The following is an 18,908-nucleotide window of genomic DNA, read 5'->3' on the forward strand; positions in this document are numbered from 1 at the left end:
CTGGGATTCTACACATTAAGCGGACACTCTTTCACGCTTTCACGTGCTAAAGGTCAACGTACTCCCACGACTTACTGTAGTTGTTCTACAAGTTTCGGTTTTGTTGCAAGGAGATTCTGACTCCCCCGTTTTCATTTCAAGTACTCTTTAAACAAATTATACAAAGATAAGACCTGATAATGTAATCAATATAAGAAGGTATTTGTTTCCATTTTCTCTCCCCACTGAGCTCTCAAGTGTTTTTTTAAATAGAGAAGATCCACAATTGAATTAAGTCGAAAACTCAAAAATGCCTAAATAATTAACCTGCATGAATATACCGTTGAGGGCGCTATAGCTGCAGCTGATGAACGAGCAAAAATGACACAAACACTGTCCAGGCAAGTGTCTCAAAATGTCTTCTTATCTTCCATATTCTGTTTCATTAGAACAAATGCAAACTTTGCATAGAAGTTGTATTTCCATGATTTAATTTACACCCATTCATGCCGGGGTGAACACACTGTCGACCCAAGTCAAGTTAGTTGTTCGGGGACCCATATCCAGCTTTACGGATTGATGGACTCGTCATCTGGTCATGCATGATCATGATGGTGTTTCACAAGGGAGGGCAGGGGGTGGGGAAAATGAGAAAAAGGGGAGAAGTATAAATGAATTGAAAAGTTAATTAGAAAGATATTGTTATAATCTTGTAGATTCTGTGACATTGTACATTGTTGAGTGTCTGCAGCAATTTTTTTTGTAGAGATGATGGTAAATTTGATGCGGCATCAGGTTTTGTCCAGTATAGTAATGTAAAGAATCACAGGTTTTGTCTAGTAGGCCTAATACAAAGTGACTTCAGTTACAGCAATTTTACTACCGCTAGAATTCTTGGGTTTGTTGCCTTCTGTGCCCACAGTGGACAATGAACTCCAGAAATCTAGAGACACACTTGTACTGGTTACTACTGGACCAGTCTGGAGCATTAGACTTGAATCAAACTGGTCCGTAACAATTTGATCTCGTACTTCGTTCCCCTTTAATAAATCTCCCCCCCAAAAATAACCTGTGAAAAAAATTAAACATACCCATAGAAGTTCCGTTACGGCTGCCGAAACTGTAGCCACTGTGTACTGTATGCTTTAGCAATGTTTTTTTGGCAGATCCAGATGCACATTGAATTGTAGCAAAACTGCTACTTTGACGCAGCCAGGATATACTTGCAAGATTGGTGCTTGATGAGGCAGATATGTGTATTTTAGCAGGGATGTTGTGGGTTTGACCCACACCCATCCTGCCCGTAGAAATGAGGGAAGCCTCGTTCTGCTTCTCAGAGATGAGGAACGAGGAGCCTTATAAGTTTAGGGTACCACCTGTTCCATGTTACTTGGGTTTTTCCTGTCATTTTGACACTTGTAACATTTGTTTATTAAAGAAAATGAGCCAAAATCAAAATTTGAGAAAATTGATTTGATTTTTTTGAAATCTGTAGTAGGAAGAGAAATCGAGACTTGGAGGATTCGGAGCTGTTACCATCTCCGAAGAGAACTGACTTCAACTTCAACAGGTTTGCAAACGTTTATGCTACATTTCAAGATTTGATGAAGATAATGGAGATTGAGGCCAGTGACTTTGATGATAGGGGATGTTTGGTGGCCACTTTTGGTGAACATTTCAAATCAACAGTACCTTTTAAAAGAACTAATCTAAGCAGAAGAATGTGTTATGTAAAGGGCAAATCCTTAAAGCATTTTGGCCTTCACATGTAAAACCTTATCTGCCGTTGTAGTATTTTTATCATTGTTCAGGTATGTGTTCATGCTTTGGCATTGAGACATTTGTCCTAGTTGACAGTTGCCAAGAGGCCACACCACTGGACAACATTTGATTTAACTCATACTCATTGCTTCTGTTTTTCGTGTTTGTGTCAGTTCCCCTTTGCTGAATGGTCATTCAGATGGGAATGAAGAGCCTGTTGGCTCGAGTAGATATTCTGAGGTGAGTGGATGGATACAAAGACATCGCGCTGTTATTTTATTTTTTTGTGATCTTGCCCTTCATTTTCATGAAACACTGTCTGTTCCTCTCCCTTGGTAAAAAGGGGAAAAAGTATGTTAGAAATTTGAAAGACTTTTTTGGATGAACAAATTAGCTATTGTTTTTTTCAATAGTATGTATTTTGGGTAAATTTTCATGAGGGTTTCTGTTGACACTTGTCAACATCTTTTAAATGTTTGTGATTCCTGATCTAGACTGATGCTTGTTTCAACGGCCAGCCTACCCCGACACATTCAAGACATTGTCCTGTACAGCAAGCAACACCTTCCATGTTACTACAACACACAAACAACCATAGCCTACCCTTGAACCATCCCCCAAATTCCAAGAATGAAACCTACCTAGACTCCTCCACCTGTACAGCGCTCAGCAATCTCCACCTTATACCCGGGGACCATACTGAGGTGCCATCATGTAGTCATGAAACACTAGCTTTGGAAAATTCCATCTATAGGGACATTAACAGGGTTCTACGAGAGGCACATTTCTCCAGATTATCAAGGCTTAATGGTGCATTCAGAGAATGATGTGGACTAGCCACTACACTTCCAGATGCAATATTGAGCCATTTTAAACTAAGCTTTTGACTGACACAAATTGTGGTAAAAGGTCACCAGCATGTCCCTAATAGTTACTGAATTCCACTCAAACCTGTTCCACGTGCAGATCATCAATTTTAAACTCCCCATTTCAACAGAAAAATATGAATTTTTTCTTATTGAATAAAGAAATTCAAATGCAGTTACAAAAATAAAACAAAACCACCGAAAACAAGGAAACAAAGCACAAACAAAGCAAAAGGTTCTTGTGGCCAATCTATGTAGAGCATTGTATCTATAAACTGGGCATGGGCAGAAAGGGGATTATGTATTAAAAACTTATTTCGTGTAGGATTCAACATCCTGTTGGTTTCATTCCCAGTATAATCTTCATTCTGGCTCATACACGGATGTGGAACTTGTTTTGGAACCTAATTAAAGCTAGAAAGTTTTAACTGTTGTGGACATGTTGGTTACAAGAGAGAAACTGACTAGCCCTGTAACTCTGTTACTGTGTTTTTAGTATTGCAGGTTAATATTTTTTTGGGGGGGGCCTGGGGTAGCATCTTTGGAAGGGAATTAGAACCCCTTGAACAAAATCCAACGTCTGACCTCACTTGGAAATTTGGAAGTCCTTGCCTCTTCTTGCCAGTCCAGTACTTGATCTTGATTGAGGGCTGAGCTAATGGAATATTTGTATTTTGTAGAAGCCTTTGCAGTAGGGATTAGTGGACACATCAAGGGAAGGGTGAGGTACCGTCCGCTTTGCTCAGATTACCTTCTGTTCAGGCACTCAAGTTTTTTCAAATTTAATGATTCCCATCCCAAATTTCAATCCATGCAAATGATTGTCTCAACCATAAGATTTGAGATGTTCAAGTCAGTGTGCCTCGTGTGATACAAATGTCTTGGGTAGACTCTGCTCCAGTCAGCCAGAGGGAAAAATAATCATCAATAAAGCTATTTCAAAATCCTCCTGAATCCAACATTTGCTTGGCTGGTTTTGATGGATTCTAGGCCATGGACCCTTGATGGAAACCCCTTAGGTGTAAACCCTTGATCATAGACCCTGGGGTGTAGACCCTGGCACACCCTTGGCTGCAGACTATGACGCACCCTGGGCTGTAGACCCTGGGTGGAAGCCCCTTAGGTGTAAACTCTGAGTCATAGACCCTGGGGTGTAGACTTTGGTTGGTAGCTCCTTGACCATTGACCCTGGGTGGAAGCCCCTTAGGTGTAAACCCTTGATCATAAACCCTGGGATGGTAGACCCTGGCGCACCCTGGGCTGTAGACCCTGGTTGGTAGCTTCTTGACCATAGACCCTGGCTGGAAGCCCCTAAGGTGTAAACTCTGGGTCATAGACCTTGGGACGTAGACCCTGGCACACCCTGGGCTGTAGACCCTGGTAGGTAGTCCTTTGACCATAGACCCTGGGTGGAAGCACCTTAGATACAAACTCTTGGTCATAAACCCTGGGATGTAGACCATGGTAGGTAGCCCCTTGACCGTAGGCCCTGGGTGGAAGCACCTCAGGTGTAACCCCTTGGTCATACATCCGGTGTTGTAGACCCTGGTAGGTAGCCCTTTGAGCATAGACCCTGGGTCTTTGACCTCGGGATCTAGACCTGGCCCATAGACCCCTGGTACTGTTACTTTACTTGATGTTTGGTGTCCCATTGGGTAACAACAGATGATTGATGACTACAGTGTTGGATTATGGTGGAATCCGATTTCCTTTAACAATGCTTGATGATCAGGGTTCACCATTAATTTATTATCTTTTTGTGACAGATTGTCCAGTTAGGCTAAGCAGTATGGCTGCCTTTTTTTCTTCTTATTTAGTGTAATGATAAAAACTTTCAGTGGGCTACCGATTAAAACATATTGCCCAACATTGGTCCTTACCCCTTAGTCCTGCGGTATAATGCCACTGTACAGGGTTTCTGAGATTTACTAGAGGTTGTAGCCAATTTTTTCAAGTCCATTATAAGTCAGTCACATGCTATCCACTATGTAGTCAAGTCACTAGATGTTGAAAGTCAAATGAAGTAGCATGACAGTATCTCTCTGTCCTCTGTTGCTTGTGACTTTATTTGTGATGAGACTTGTCTACAAATTGGACTGTAATTTCAATTTTCCACTTTTATTCTTGGAGCCAAATTTTTATTGAAGTGTGCTTTCGCCATTGTGTCATGTATATTCATTGTGTTCAATGTTGGGATGTAGTCAAAGGTGGCAGAACGATTTTCAAAGTGTGGGGGGCAATTGGTTAGACCATCACACATCAGCCATTAAAGGACCAGTCCAAAATTGGCGGTCGAAAAAGGGGAAACCAGCAGGTCCCCTGAGCCCTCCCCCCGCTTTTACCGCCAGTGTACTGTGTGTTCATGTGGTTTTCTGCGCACAGTATATTACTGTGTGTAGATGTGCATGTCTTGTCACCAAAAAACAATTACTTTTAAAGAAAGTTTTCCAAAGAAGTGCTGACGGGTTTTTGTATTTGAAAGTAAGGCTCTAAAAATCCCAACGTCAAATAACATCTGTACGCTGTGTGATGTATGTTTTGTCAGTAGAATCCAAAGATACAAAGTGGCCGAGCAGACAATTTTAAGACTGCCCCATCTTTTGCTTCCAGATTGCCTTGTTGCATAAAGCTCAATTTGATGTCATTAGGTCTGGGGCCTAGTCACTGACTACTTTCTAGGGTGAAAGATTAGTGAGTCCTTTGGGAAGAGGAGGTATTGAAAAAAAGAACAGTGGTGCAAAGATATGTGGACTCATACCTCTAAACTCTTTTTTTTAACTGTTCAAGTGTTAATCGGCTTTTTGAAGTAATGAAATTAGGAAATGATGGGAAAAGATAAACTTGTATGAAATGCATACCCGAATTACCCAAAAAGTCAATCTGAAGTCTGAGCATGAAAGTGGAAACAAAGGCCCAAGACAAGCGTGAAGTGTTGCTCCTGTATCCTCGCCCCATTGGCTTTGAGAAGGTTTCACAACAGGTGGAAGGAAAATTAATTAATCACCTCCTGACCTGACCATGCCACTCGTAAACATTTCAGAGAGTGGCTAAGCTGTGAAAAGCACTTCTCTTGTGGATTTGATAAGCAGAGTAAAATTTATAACCAATTTTTTTGCGCAGTCCAAGGGGTTAATACCAGCAGACATTTCAGTTGTTGCCTACAGTTAGTTTGTGGTTAATTAAAATTCTTGTTAAATATGTATAATTTGCTTACACGTACCAGTAATGTGCTTACCAAAATTATATATTCGGCCTAGTTACTCCTTGAAACGGTCCCCATTGCGTAAAAGTGCATCAAAGGTAACAGCAAAAGAGTTTATTTAGATGGAACTAATATTCAGCATAATAACCGGCATAATGTTTACTTCATTGTTAACAAACTATTGTTTTATGTAATCTATAATAATTTTGTGTAAACTCTTCCACATTATAGACTGCACTTGTGTTGAAACATCTATTTTTCAGTGATAAAAATTTATTATTCTATATAAATACTTTTATTAAACATGCATTATAATCTCTGCAGTTATTGGGCTAGGTATGTTTTGTAAACAACTAAATAGAAATTTATTATAACAACAAATATCTACAACCCAAATTTCGTGAAGACGTTAAAAAAAGCAGTCACCACATTTGTTTTTAAAGTTGGTTTGTATAACAAAGTTGTGCTGATTAATCCGGAAACTGACACACATGCTGTATTTTGTATTTGTGAGTCATTTGTTGACAGCGGTGTTTTCCTTCCGTGTACATGTAGTAACCATTTACATAAAGCGACTGCGATCAGAGTTGACGTCACAGAAAAATTGCAACGAAAGTTGCTAGAGTTGAAATTCGCGGCACAAATAGTTCATCTGACGTCACAGTTTCGCGTGTGTTCGCTTTTGCGCCGAGTATGAAAAGCCTTCACAGAGATCACAGATCCTCACGAGTGCTTACTACCCAACTTCATCTTTATGTATTAAAGATGTGCCCTTCCGATCCAAAGGCCTTCTTTTTTAATTCTTTTGATTGGATCAAATGTAGTGACGAAGCCGTCAGAACGGATCGAGTTAAACCCAGGCCTTAAGGTTGTCGGATTAGGATTTGCGATTGGAACTGTTAGATCGGACTGGTGTCCTTTAATCCGATCCAACGTACACTATTGTTGTATACATGTGTCGTGAAACATATGAATTGTGTGGTTTATATACAACGTCATTTTTGTAAAATGTGCTTTGTTGCTTAAGATATACAATTATGCTCTTCAAAGGAATTCACACATGGAGCATAAAAATTAGTTTGCAGAAATACCCAAAGATACAAGAATTATTAAGTGGAAAATAATTTATGAATAAAGTCGAAAAAATTCGTTGCGAAAACAAACAGAACCAAATAGCGTTCAAGTACAATTTTAACGCACTTCCATCTTGATGCTAAACATTATTCACGAATCGACCGATTACAATACCTTACACATATGTAACAGCCAAGACAGATTGCCTGAGACTATATAAGGCTGTATGCAGATCCTGTGATTTGTGAGCTACGACTTTAGCGTGTTTTCTCTTCGTGTGCTACAGTTAGACGTAGCTGTTCTTCACAGCACCCGTCTTGGACATAGCCTAGGGAAATTTAAAACTATTTCAGCTCAGCAAAAACTGGTCCTCAGCCACGTCTTGTGATCAGAAGTATTGTTGAATCGTTCGCAAAGTTTGACCAAGCACGTTATTTGATAAGCAATATTCTATAGCCTGCTGTCATCTCTATGAACAGAAACGTGCAAATCGGGATAGTATTTGGCGAATACGATGCTTTCCTGCTTACTCAGTTTGTGCAGTTAATTCTATTCAACCATACAATATTCACTTTTTCTATAAATGTTTAACAAAACAGTGACATTAACCAAAATTTCGTCAGTACTCTTTGTAATTTATATCAATTCACTCATGGTTATCCGGAGAGCAATAATTCCTTTGAAATGCTGGATACACCTGCCCAAATCGAATGGCATCCATGTGTAGTTCACTATAGATACATGAAACAAAAGGTTACATGAATATAACTGCAAGAGAACCGAAGTTCAAATCCTCGAGATGGTTTCGTTCATAAGCTTTATGAGACACGCAGAAAAAGGTGGTGTCAACCAAGGAAAAATGTTAGAAGTCCTCGGTAGTGGAGCACGCATTTGTCGTCCTACCTGATTTCATCCAGTGAGGAAAGCTATTCCTCAGTTTACAGGCTTAGTTGCTAGTCAGGAAGGGAAAGTGCGGGAGGGTGTGTGCTTTCTCTTTGTGAATGTGGCCCCACATGACTATCAATGCGGCGATTGTTTAGAAAAAATGTTCTTTCTAAAATGTCTACTTAGCTAATACATAATTTTAAAATCGATTATTTATCAACATGCTAAACATTAGCGCCTTGAAGTAGTAACTTAGGCTTCGACTAGAAGTCAGCAAATATGTGAGAGCCATTATTCCGTGCACTCCATTTTTTAGGTGATCCAGGGGATTTTGTGGGCACGAAACTGACGTCGAGCATATAATATGTTTTTGTGTTCATCAATAGACTTCGGCGAAGGAAGTTCCTGAGTGCGATTATTTTCTGAACGTTACATCGGGGACTCTGCTTCTTGTTTGTTCTGTCCTTTGATCATGGACTGTATGCGCACTTCCAAGTTGTACCTCAGTTGGTTGCACTGTATGCGCACTTCCAAGTTGTACCTCACTTGGTTGGACTGTATGCGCACTTCCAAGTTGTACCTCACTTGGTTGCACTGTATGTGCACTTCCAAGTTGTACCTGTTTTCGTTGGACTGTATGCGCACTTCCAAGTTGTACCTCACTTGGTTGCACTGTATGCGCACTTCCAAGTTGTACCTCACTTGGTTGGTTTTGATCGGTTTGTTTGTTTTAATGTTTGTTTTAATGCGTGATTACTCCTTTTTACTCCAATTTACAACAACTGTTGGATTAAAGTCCCTCTAAGGTTGACCTGAGATTGCAATGCACATCTTAGTTTCTTTTCCAACGTTTGTTCAAACAGACCACAATCAGCCTGAGGTATCAGTACACAGTGTTTGTAATTGTAGGGGAAATGATCTACCAATACTCACGCCAAAAGCCAGTGTTGGTATTAACTTTAACAGCGGAGTAGTAGGTGTCGTTGCCACAGACAAACTCAACGTTAAACCTGTGACTGGCAGCCCAACCAGGACTCGTCCATTTGCCCTATGTACTCGCTGATGTTTTGCCACTCTTCTTGGCTATTGAGCCTCAACTGACTGGCAAGCTGTTTGTGCTTCTGCCCAGGATAGACTCTGGCTGGGAGTACTCGCGGAGTCTCCAGTAGGTTTCAACTTGTTCATGACCAGGCTTGAAATGTAGCAACTTTCTGTAAATTGGTGCCAGTGCTGTGGGCACACAACTTGTATATTTAAGGGGACCAAAATACCAGAACTGGGAACTCATAATGATAGACAACGCAGCAGAAATTTGCCATCACAGCTTGCGGCTTCTTAAAACCGTAGGCCCATCACTCGCATTGATTTACGTGTATGTATCTTACTGGTGGAACTGTAGCAATCCATAAAAGGCAATGCATTGAGGTTCTTTTTTCCAACTGCAAAATGACGATAAATATACAAAAAACAAACAGTTTTGAAACTTACCGATTTCTGATCCCAAAGTTGCACAGAATTTCACGAATACAATTAAACTGTACACTGCTTCTCGATCCTTGCTGCTTAACTTGCGGGATGAACTACCAAAGGTGCAAATGAAATTAAAAGTAACCACATTCTGAATAACTGATTGATAAAAGAGGGCCATGAGAGTGCTAAACACATGAAATTTCTTGAGCTTTCGGAGGGAGAACATCCTCTGACTAACATTTTTCCGAACAAATTGGCAATTCCACGAGGGGATGCAATCCAAGCCACCCCGGTAACTCCACTGCCAAGCTCCGTCACCAACTCCACCGAGGGGTTTGGAGCATCAATCGGGTCTGTAACCTCTCCGGAAGAACAGAGTTCTGAAACCAAAGCCTTTCAAACTGCCATCCACTTGGCACCGCAAAACCACTCACTGAAAAAACACACTTGAGAGCTATTTGGACGCCACCAAGATAGAAGTATCCCACATCAGACTGAGAAACACTCAACGTAACATTCCAAAGCTGAACTGGCAGCTATCCACAAACTCAAAGACAACTCATCTGTTGTCGTCAAACCCTACGACAAAGGCCGAGGCATTTGTATCATCAACCGCGAGGACTATTGAATGAAGAGCAAAAAGTGAAGATAAAGAGATAATACCCCTCGTCTTCACCAGGCAACCCCGTACTGAAGGAAGTTTTCCACAAACCTCCTTTAGTTGACTTCTCGTCTTCACCAGGCAACCCCGTACTGAAGGAAGTTTTCCACAAATCTCCTTTAGTTGACTTCAAGGTAGCCAACAACATCAAGAAGAAGTTGTCAGAGGCAAATTGAGCCATTTAGAAAACAACCAGTCTCACTCTTGAACAAGTCCAGTCCAACTACGTGATTTCATGACACCCTCGAATGACCATGTACGTTTTCGAAGCACCCAAAGTTTATTCGCAATCAATCTCAATGAGAGCGCATCTGTGAATGGGATAGAGCTATCACTTTTCATCCATGCTTTATCATGACTCAGCACTTCTCAACGGAGTTTAAACGCATTTTTAGGTTTGGCAAACATATTTTGATAATTTTTTCACGATGGTCGGTTTTAAATATTGCCCGATCATCAGTTAAACAACACAGTCTTGCCCAAGACTGGTTTTGCTGTTTTGGCCCGAGCACTGTGCAGCCAACATGCGCTGGCGAAAACAGCAGCATAGCACCGTAGAGGGAGCTACATTTACAAGAGATGACCTGCCATATAACCAGTCTTGTATAATCTGAGAGGCTTACCGCAGAAAGTCCGATACCTCACGCGCTCAATTTTACGGTCTTTGGCAGTGTGTACGTGCATTATTATTCATGACCTTGAGCGTGTGAGGTGTGCTCGAAATTTGTCGGGTAAGCCTGCCAGATTCTACAAGACTGGTTTTCTGGCAGGTCGTCCATTGTGAATATAGCGCCCTCTACTGGTACTGCTATTCGCCTGTGCTCGCAATAGTCTGGATACCAGACCCGCGATGATTCAGCTGCACATGTATATGCAATCACACGTATCAAGCCAAAGCACGGTTCACAACCATGCACAATGCGTGACATCTAGATGCTCAACCAACCATAAAAACTTCACTTGTGAAATTAGGCTCCTATAACATTCGGGCTTTATTTTCCTAAAAATAAAAAAAAAATCCTCCCTACCCACAATTTTCACCCGGGATTCGAACCCACACCCCATGCATAACAAACCATTATGCTGTAACCGCTTGACTACAGCGATTCACACAGGTTAACGGTGTTTTAACTGTTGATATGCCGATGAACGGCTGCAACGCGAGTCTAATACACATTGGGCATGCGCGATACAAACACAACCACCGTTCTTACGTATGGTTTGCATTAAATGGATTTATTATAGCAAAGCAATAGAAAGAACGTGCACTGATTGTGGCAGTAGGCTACGCAGAACGCTTAGCAATGTCGCTTATTCCTTTTAACCAGCCCAGAACGCCCTGGAAGAGCGGTGAGGACGAGTTGATCGATAGGAAGTGGATATGAGGGGAGGGTAGACGGACAAGAATGCCACTCAGAACGACGTGCGTCATACGCATATTATGCTCAGAAAGTGTACAGTACGTACATGTGTGTACTTTATGCGACCTGAGCAAAATTATATGTATGACGCACGTCGCTCTGAGAGGCCTCCTTTTCCGATTCACCTGTGTTTTCAATGTCTGTCTTCAAAGCAATGGAATTAAATGTTGAGGGCGCCCCTCCTACCGCTGTCGCCAATTGCTCACACACAGTTGATCCAGTGATCTCCGTTTCGTCACACAGACTTTCATAAATGTGGAGTCAAGTCAAGAAGAAGCAGTAATGGGCGTTTGTATACCCGTTCAGATGTGTAGAGAATACACCTGTTTGTTAAGAATGGAAAGTAAGATGCGTTACGAAAAGCACACAGTGAATTTTTTAAGTCCCCCTGATTTTTTTGACGATCCTTCAGCACCGAAATTGCACACTGGTCCAAAAACAAGTATTGATCAAAATAAATTTCAATCAGTATAACGATATCATTATTTACAGGCCAATGGATAAATGACAAGAATTAGCAGTGTTAATTTTGAATTTTGGAGTTCATTTATTGACCTGAGGAGACACCTAAACCGGCCTATCTATCAAAAGCAGATGTTTATAAGGAAGAAAACTCCAACAGGCGTACCCTAGTAACTGGATGAACCTTCGGAGCCATTGTAGACCACCATATCATCTGCAGGACAAATGTAGGCGCCATCGGTGGTGGAGACACACCCCAGCCAGGTAGCAGCCACGTATGTGGAACCTAACAGTGAGGAGATACCGTCAAGCTCTTCCTCGCTGTTAAGCACGACCAGATCGCTGTCCATCATCAAGCACATGTTTCTGGCATCCTGCCAAGACACTCCCTATCCCTCAGCTGACATGGAGTTGTAAGAGCGTCCGCTAAGAAGAGTCCAATTGTCTGGGCATTGCTCTATGATTTGACAGAAACGTATACATCTCCTTGGTAAGCTCATAGCCCATAAACAATTGACATTATACATCAGGGTGTAGGCCTACTGAATTTCAAACAAGTTTTAAATTCAAGTCTGAAAAGTAGGGTTAACTGTCTTGTCCCAAGACTAGTTTCACTGTTTTGGCCCTTGCACCTTGCAGGGGTCATGCGCTGCATATCTGGTTCCCTGCCCAAATATTCCCTGACGACTCTTGATAAAAAAATCTTAAGTCAGGCATCACCCACGGATATAAATAGATATGACATAAAGGTCAGGGGTCACAAGTTTTCGAATTCATTAGTGGTAACATCTCAAAAATTAGACTTTTCCCATATGCAGTGGGTAATACTGCAAGTGTATCCCACTGAGAGCATGTTTCAGGCATAAAGCCTAAATTGGTTGAAGAAAGTTATATTCTGTATTTCGGCCATTAAGGTAACCTTCGATTTTAGGGTATAAAGTCAAATGTTGTCGGACCAACAGTTGCCATTAGGATACGGGAGTTTACGGTTAGCAGCCAGTCTACCTACCCGGCCGGGAATAACCGAACATCAACGGTACCATCCGAACATGCATGCCGAATATAAACGGGACCACTTCGCAATATTTCGGCTATTTGCGGAAAACTGGAAGATTCCTCCAGTCTTGGTGACGTATTATTGGGAGATACCGGACCCCTAATTCGTAGAGTATGCAGAATCATGACATATACATGTATCAATTAAACTGTCAAATTCACCGATCATTAGAAACAGTTTCAGCCATGCCAGCCATGTCTGCATTCACATACTCCTTACTGCCCTGTTGACCGGAGACATTGAAATAAATCCAGGACCTGGCCGGCAAGGGCCAAAATACCCTTCCCAACTTTGTGGCAAAGCTGTCAAGTGGGGGCAGAACGCAACTGAACGTGATCAATGTTCTGGTTGGTTCCACGCTGGTTGCCTCGATATAAACGACCTTTATTTACCGCATCTTAGCAGAACATCCGTCATATTCATGGACGTGTTGTAACTGTGGTCTACCAAGCTTACAACCTTTTTTGACAGTCTTGGGGGAATTGAATTGTCAAACAGCTTTACTTCATTAGAGAATCTGCCTGATTCGTTCATTTTTGATCCACCCTCATCTCTAAGCTTACACGTTGGAGAGCCAGTTAGGTCATCTAGCCCGAAATTAAATAGAAATCCTACCAGGAACAGGGAGAGTAGCCTTACCAAGATCAAGGTCATTAACATTAACTGTCGGGGTGTCAGAGTAAACTTGCATGACTTTGAAGCCATGCTAGCCACAGTAAATCCAGATGTAGTTATTGGCACAGAGTCTTGGCTCACCAACCATGTGGCAACCGGTGAAAATTTTCCAGATAGCTAGGATTTCTTCCGCCAGGACCGCAACTCTAAAAGTAAAGGGGAAGGGGTTTTCATTGCAGTTAAAAATATCTTCATTGCATCAAGGGAGACCACCTTGCAAACTGACTGTGAGACCATCTGGGTATCCATACAAATGAAAGGCTTGTCCCTAGTTTACAATAGAGCTTTTTACCGCCTGCCAATAACAGATCAGGATTACTTACTCCAGCTGGACACATCTCTCTGTAGGATCCCCAGCAACGCCTCTATCTGGCTTTTAGGGGATTTTAACTTACCTCATATAAATTGGAACACTGTCTCCTTCACACCTGGTGGTAACTATCCGGCAATTAGCAAATGTATGATTGATATCGCAAATGATTATAATCTGCATCAAGTTGTTACGAAACCTACTTGTGAATCTAACATTCTTGATCTCTGCTTCACCAACAGTCCTGCATCCGTTAATGCCGTTCACGTTGAGAGTGGTATTGGTGACCATGATATGGTCATTGTTGATGCATTACTCAAACCAAAAGTGACCAGACCAGCCAAGAGAAAGGTGTTTCTGTATAGTAAAGCCAACTTTGAGAGTATTAACTCAGATATGACGCATTTTATGAGTTCTTTGACTCCAGAAGTATTGGACTCGTGCACAATTCAGTCTCTGTATGATGATTTTAAGGAAGCCCTTCTCAGCTCCATGCATAGGAACATACCTTCAAAGTTTAGTTCTAGTCGCTTCTCTTTCCCTTGGGTAAATAGCTCCATCAAACGAGATATCAGGAGAAAGCAAACAATCTATAACAAAGTTCGCAAATGGATACTTCGGAGAAGTATCGACAGAAAAATTAGGATGTCTTATAAAACCTACATCAAGGATATTATTGGTGGTAGTTTGAAGTCAGACAACACTAAACCATTCTGAAACTTCATCAATTCTAACCAAAGAGAAGCTTCAGGTGTCTCGCCACTCAATGCCGAAGGTAGAATTCTCTCAAGTTCAAAGGATAAGGCCAAGGCTTTAAATCGTCAATTCTGCTCAGTGTAAACAAACGAAGACATAGAGAATATTCCCGATCTTGGACCCAGTAGTGTGCTACACATCACCGACATTTTCATTTTCACAGAAAGCATTCTTAAGTTGCTTAATAATCTTCAAGTATACAAAGCTCCTGGTCCAGACGGTAGAACAGCGAGAGTACTCAAGAATCGTTGTAATATCATTGCCCCAATCCTACAGAAATTATACACGATGTCAATATCAACAGGGTCACTCCCCTCAGATTGGTGCTATGCCAATATAACTCCCATTTACAAGAAGGATGGCAGATCAGTCTCGTCTAACTATTGGCCAGTGTCCTTGACATCAGTCACCTGTAAGCTGCTAGAACACATCATCTATAGACACTTCATGGATCAACATTTTTACAGATCAACAACATGGCTTTCGTAGAGGGAGATCATGTGAAACCCAGCTTTCTGCACTAGTAGATGACCTCTAGAGGATTTTAGATAAAAAGAGCCAAGCTGATCTAGTAATTATGTACTTTAGCAAGGCCTTTGACACCGTACCCCACCAACACCTGCTTGCAAAACTTTATCATGCTGGAATTCGAAATAACATCCTCTCCTGGATTGGCAATTTTCTTACTAAACGTCATCAAAGGGTAGTAGTTGGTGGTGAATCGTCAGTAATGTCACCTGTGATCTCAGGTGTCCCTCGGGGCACAGTGTTTTGTTTGGCCCCTTCTTTTTCTCGTATATGTTAATGACCTACCTTGCAATATATCATCAAGTGTAAGATTGTTTGCCGACGATTGTATCATATATCAAGAAGTCAGCAGCACTCAAGATACTAAACGTCTTGAAACTGATATCAACAGGTTGAAATATTGGGAAGCCACTTGGCAAATGAGTTTCAATACAGCAAAATATTTCATCATGAGAATTACTCACGAAAGAAAACCAATCATTAATCCGTGATGGAGGATCACACCCTCAGGGAAGTAAAAGATCACACCTACCTTGGTGTTGAGCTTTCGTCAGATATGACTTGGACCAAACTAATCAACAAAATTGCAATGAAAGCTAACAGAACTCTGGGCCTACTAAGGAGGAACTTGACCTGGTGTGATAGATCAACTAAGTCAGCAGCTTATTTTGCTTTGGTTCGTCCACTTTTGGAATATTGTCATGCTATATGGGATCCATACCAGCAGTCCAACAAAGACACAATCGAAAAAATCCAGAGGCGTCCTGCGAGGTTTGCCTTCAATGACTACAGGCGCCAATCTAGTTTTACTGATCTAGTTACTCAACTCCAGTGGGATAGTCTTGAATCCAGACGTGTTAGAGTTGGTCTGCAACTGATGTATGAAGAAACCCATGGTCTTATCCCAAGCAATATCACCTCATCAATGGCAACAGACTTGAGACAGAAAACGTCTGAGTACTGGCAGATTCATGTATAGGCATATTTCTGCAAATAAGAACTGTTACCAAAAGTCACTATACCTATTTGGAACTCATTGCCAGAGTTACTCCGCTGTGCCTCATCACTGAAAAACTTAAAAGATTTATTGATGGAAATTGAGTTGGATGACCTCCATACATGTAAATATCTCAGAAATTAGTTGGCAAGCCGACTCCTTGAGTGGCACCAACTGTGCGGGATACATCAGGCGTTTGCAAAGCAAGCTACCGAAACGAAAAAGCGACAGAAACAAACAAATGAACAACAACAAAAAAACACACCCAAAAAACAATAATAATAACCAAACAAGAAACAAAAAAACAAAAAAGACAAAAACCACAAACTGGCTTAAAATGTCTAGGACTGACCATCTTCCATTGTAAATGGTAGTCAGTTTGCTGCTGAATGGTTTGCCTTGACTCTGAAAAAAAACTCAAAAAAAATCTTAGCGACGCACATGAATGCGAAGCATTGCTGGTATGGTGGCGTACTGCTTAATAGGCATATGCATCATGCACTGAATAAAACACAAATAGCCCGCCACGAGTGCTACGGATAGGGCCAACTGTGCGAGAGAAATACATGTACCATCCCAAGTGAGGGTAAAGATGATCATAGTTTCTAAAATCCTAAGGCTGGTAAGTTTAATCGAACTACGATAACAGACTATTTTGTTCCTTTTGAATTGAACACCTGAGGGCGGTTTAACAGAGTGTGGTATGTTCAAGGAGAGCGAGACGAAGAGTTGGACCAGCCATGTCTTCGCTGGTTTGTCCCTCAACCCAAACCGTGTGGCTGCGTGGAGACACGGATGGGGGGGGGGGAGTCAACCTGCAGTCGGTAGCCCAACCATTCACGGTTAAGCTCTTGGATTCAGTCATCTTGAGTGAGGACCGAGACGAGATAGTGAATGGGCTAGGTTGTTGAATAACTAGAGGTACTTGACTGTGATGCTGTTGACTAGACCGCTAAGTCACGTGACCTATAGTGGGTATCGAACATCAACATTATGGCGTCCGTCTATGGTAAAGTAAAGCTTCCAAAAACGTAGTAAAATTAAGAAGCAATCAAATTTAGAATTACCCTCAGAGTGACCCTTAATAAAAAAAAGTCACCAAATTTTTGGCCCTGGATCCAGAATTGTACACTTCAGAAATTTTTGTTAATTCTTTTGTTTGATTTTCAGAGAAGTTAAATCAAGGGCCGAGTGGTTCACCCAACACCAGCTTTCCTCAAGGTAAATGAGGGAAATCTTGCGCACGATGCCTTTGATTCAGTTATTTCTGGGAGTTGTCAGGAAAACAACAGGCCGGTGTTTTCAGCGTTCAGAACAAGCCCCATCCGTTTTTGTAGAGAAGCGAGATCAAGATACCGTCAACCGGGGTAACTTTCGCAGGTTGAAATCATTAGCGTTTCTGCTTTTCCATAAACAGAAATATTTTTCTTTGTTGATTGGACATTTTTGTCACATGAAGCCTTAAGTCTAATCTAGTAATAGCAAACAGCCATCCACTTCTTTTAATTGTGAGTTAGAGTTTAATTAATTGCTGGCAAAGTCACCTCAAGGTTCGGGGAAACTTTGGCAGGTTGTTGGAATAAAAAAAATAATAAGGATTATAACAAGTTTTACACATAAGAAATTCTTCAGGCCAAGCTTCCAGGTGTATTCTATGATAATAGTACTTTTAGAGAAATGTTTTAGAGAATCTTAAAGGATTCACATTGCGCGTTGCATATGACGATTACAATCAAAGGGTGTGGCTTGTGCCAAAGTTATCCCAGGGTTCCAAAGTCACCCTGAAATATAGCATGGGTATATTTGTTTCGTGATTAAAAATTACATTAGTAAAAGTTTCAATATTTGATTGACTGAGGTTTGTGTAACGTACCATTTCCTAATGTTAACGAACGTCTTTGCGAAATTGTTTTAAAAATAAAATCTTCTTAGGCGTGTACATTGGCATGATTTATCATCAGTTTTTGAATATTCTGCGTAAGAAAAATGGCAGACAAGTATTGAGCCAGGTGGAACCAAAACAACTCTGCGCCCCCAAAAAGTGGATTAAAAACATTACCAAAAATGATACAACCAAATTCTCATTCGAGGCTTGTTGGCATTCATGATGTTCAAAATATTCATGCCGTTGCACAAGGCAAAAACCTGTTTTCAGGGGCGGACCCAAGGGAGCATGAGGGGTGCCGCCCCCTTTTTTCACCCCCTCCCAAATAAATAAATAGAAAAGAAGAAAAAGAGGGTGGGAGAAAAAAAGAGGGGTCATTGGCCTAGAAGCCCAAATGGCCCCGGATCCACCGCCGTAAGGGCTTGGCGCTACACGAAAGCTCACCCTATTGGTGCTTTAGTTCACAACCTCCCTTTGGTAAATCCAGGATCACGCCCCTGCTTTAGGAAAATCTTGAATTCGCCTATGGTCTTGGTTGAAAGGATAGTCTGGGGAAAGATGATTGTGAATAAGAACGAAGTCGTAAAATTAAAAGAAACGATACACCATCTCGACTTTTCTCAAAATTAGTCATTAAAATTCAACTGAATTTACATGCGTGTGTGATATCTTGAAAACAGTGTTTCTGATTATAATCACAGACACCGAATCCACTGAAACTATGAGAAAAACGAAAATTAGGGTTAATGTCTTGTATAACTGGAAATATTTATTCATACACATTCCCTCATGGTGCACCAAACGTGAACAGTCTAAACTTATAACTTTCTTGTCCCTTTTGGGTATTGCGATAATCATCAAAGTAAAATCCAAATTTCTGCTAGAATAAATTTGAGTTTTCTGTGTGACGCGACCTCCA

At 41.2% G+C, this 18,908-nt stretch overlaps 1 protein-coding gene across 1 annotated transcript; it reads left to right on the top strand.

Moving 5' to 3' along the window:
- Positions 1-242: 242 nt before the first annotated feature.
- Positions 243-6,294, top strand: LOC110988825 (uncharacterized). Its single transcript, XM_022252705.2, has 4 exons — positions 243-380; positions 1,475-1,549; positions 1,914-1,980; positions 2,235-6,294. Exons 1-4 carry the CDS (start codon positions 361-363, stop codon positions 2,565-2,567), a joined length of 495 nt encoding a protein of 164 aa, XP_022108397.1. The 5' UTR covers positions 243-360; the 3' UTR covers positions 2,568-6,294.
- The last annotated feature ends 12,614 nt before the right edge of the window (positions 6,295-18,908 follow it).

This window comes from Acanthaster planci, linkage group LG07 (genome assembly GCF_054643075.1).
Source record: "Acanthaster planci isolate LZ-2023a linkage group LG07, COTS_SCS, whole genome shotgun sequence".
Taxonomy (NCBI): Eukaryota; Metazoa; Echinodermata; class Asteroidea; order Valvatida; family Acanthasteridae; genus Acanthaster; species Acanthaster planci.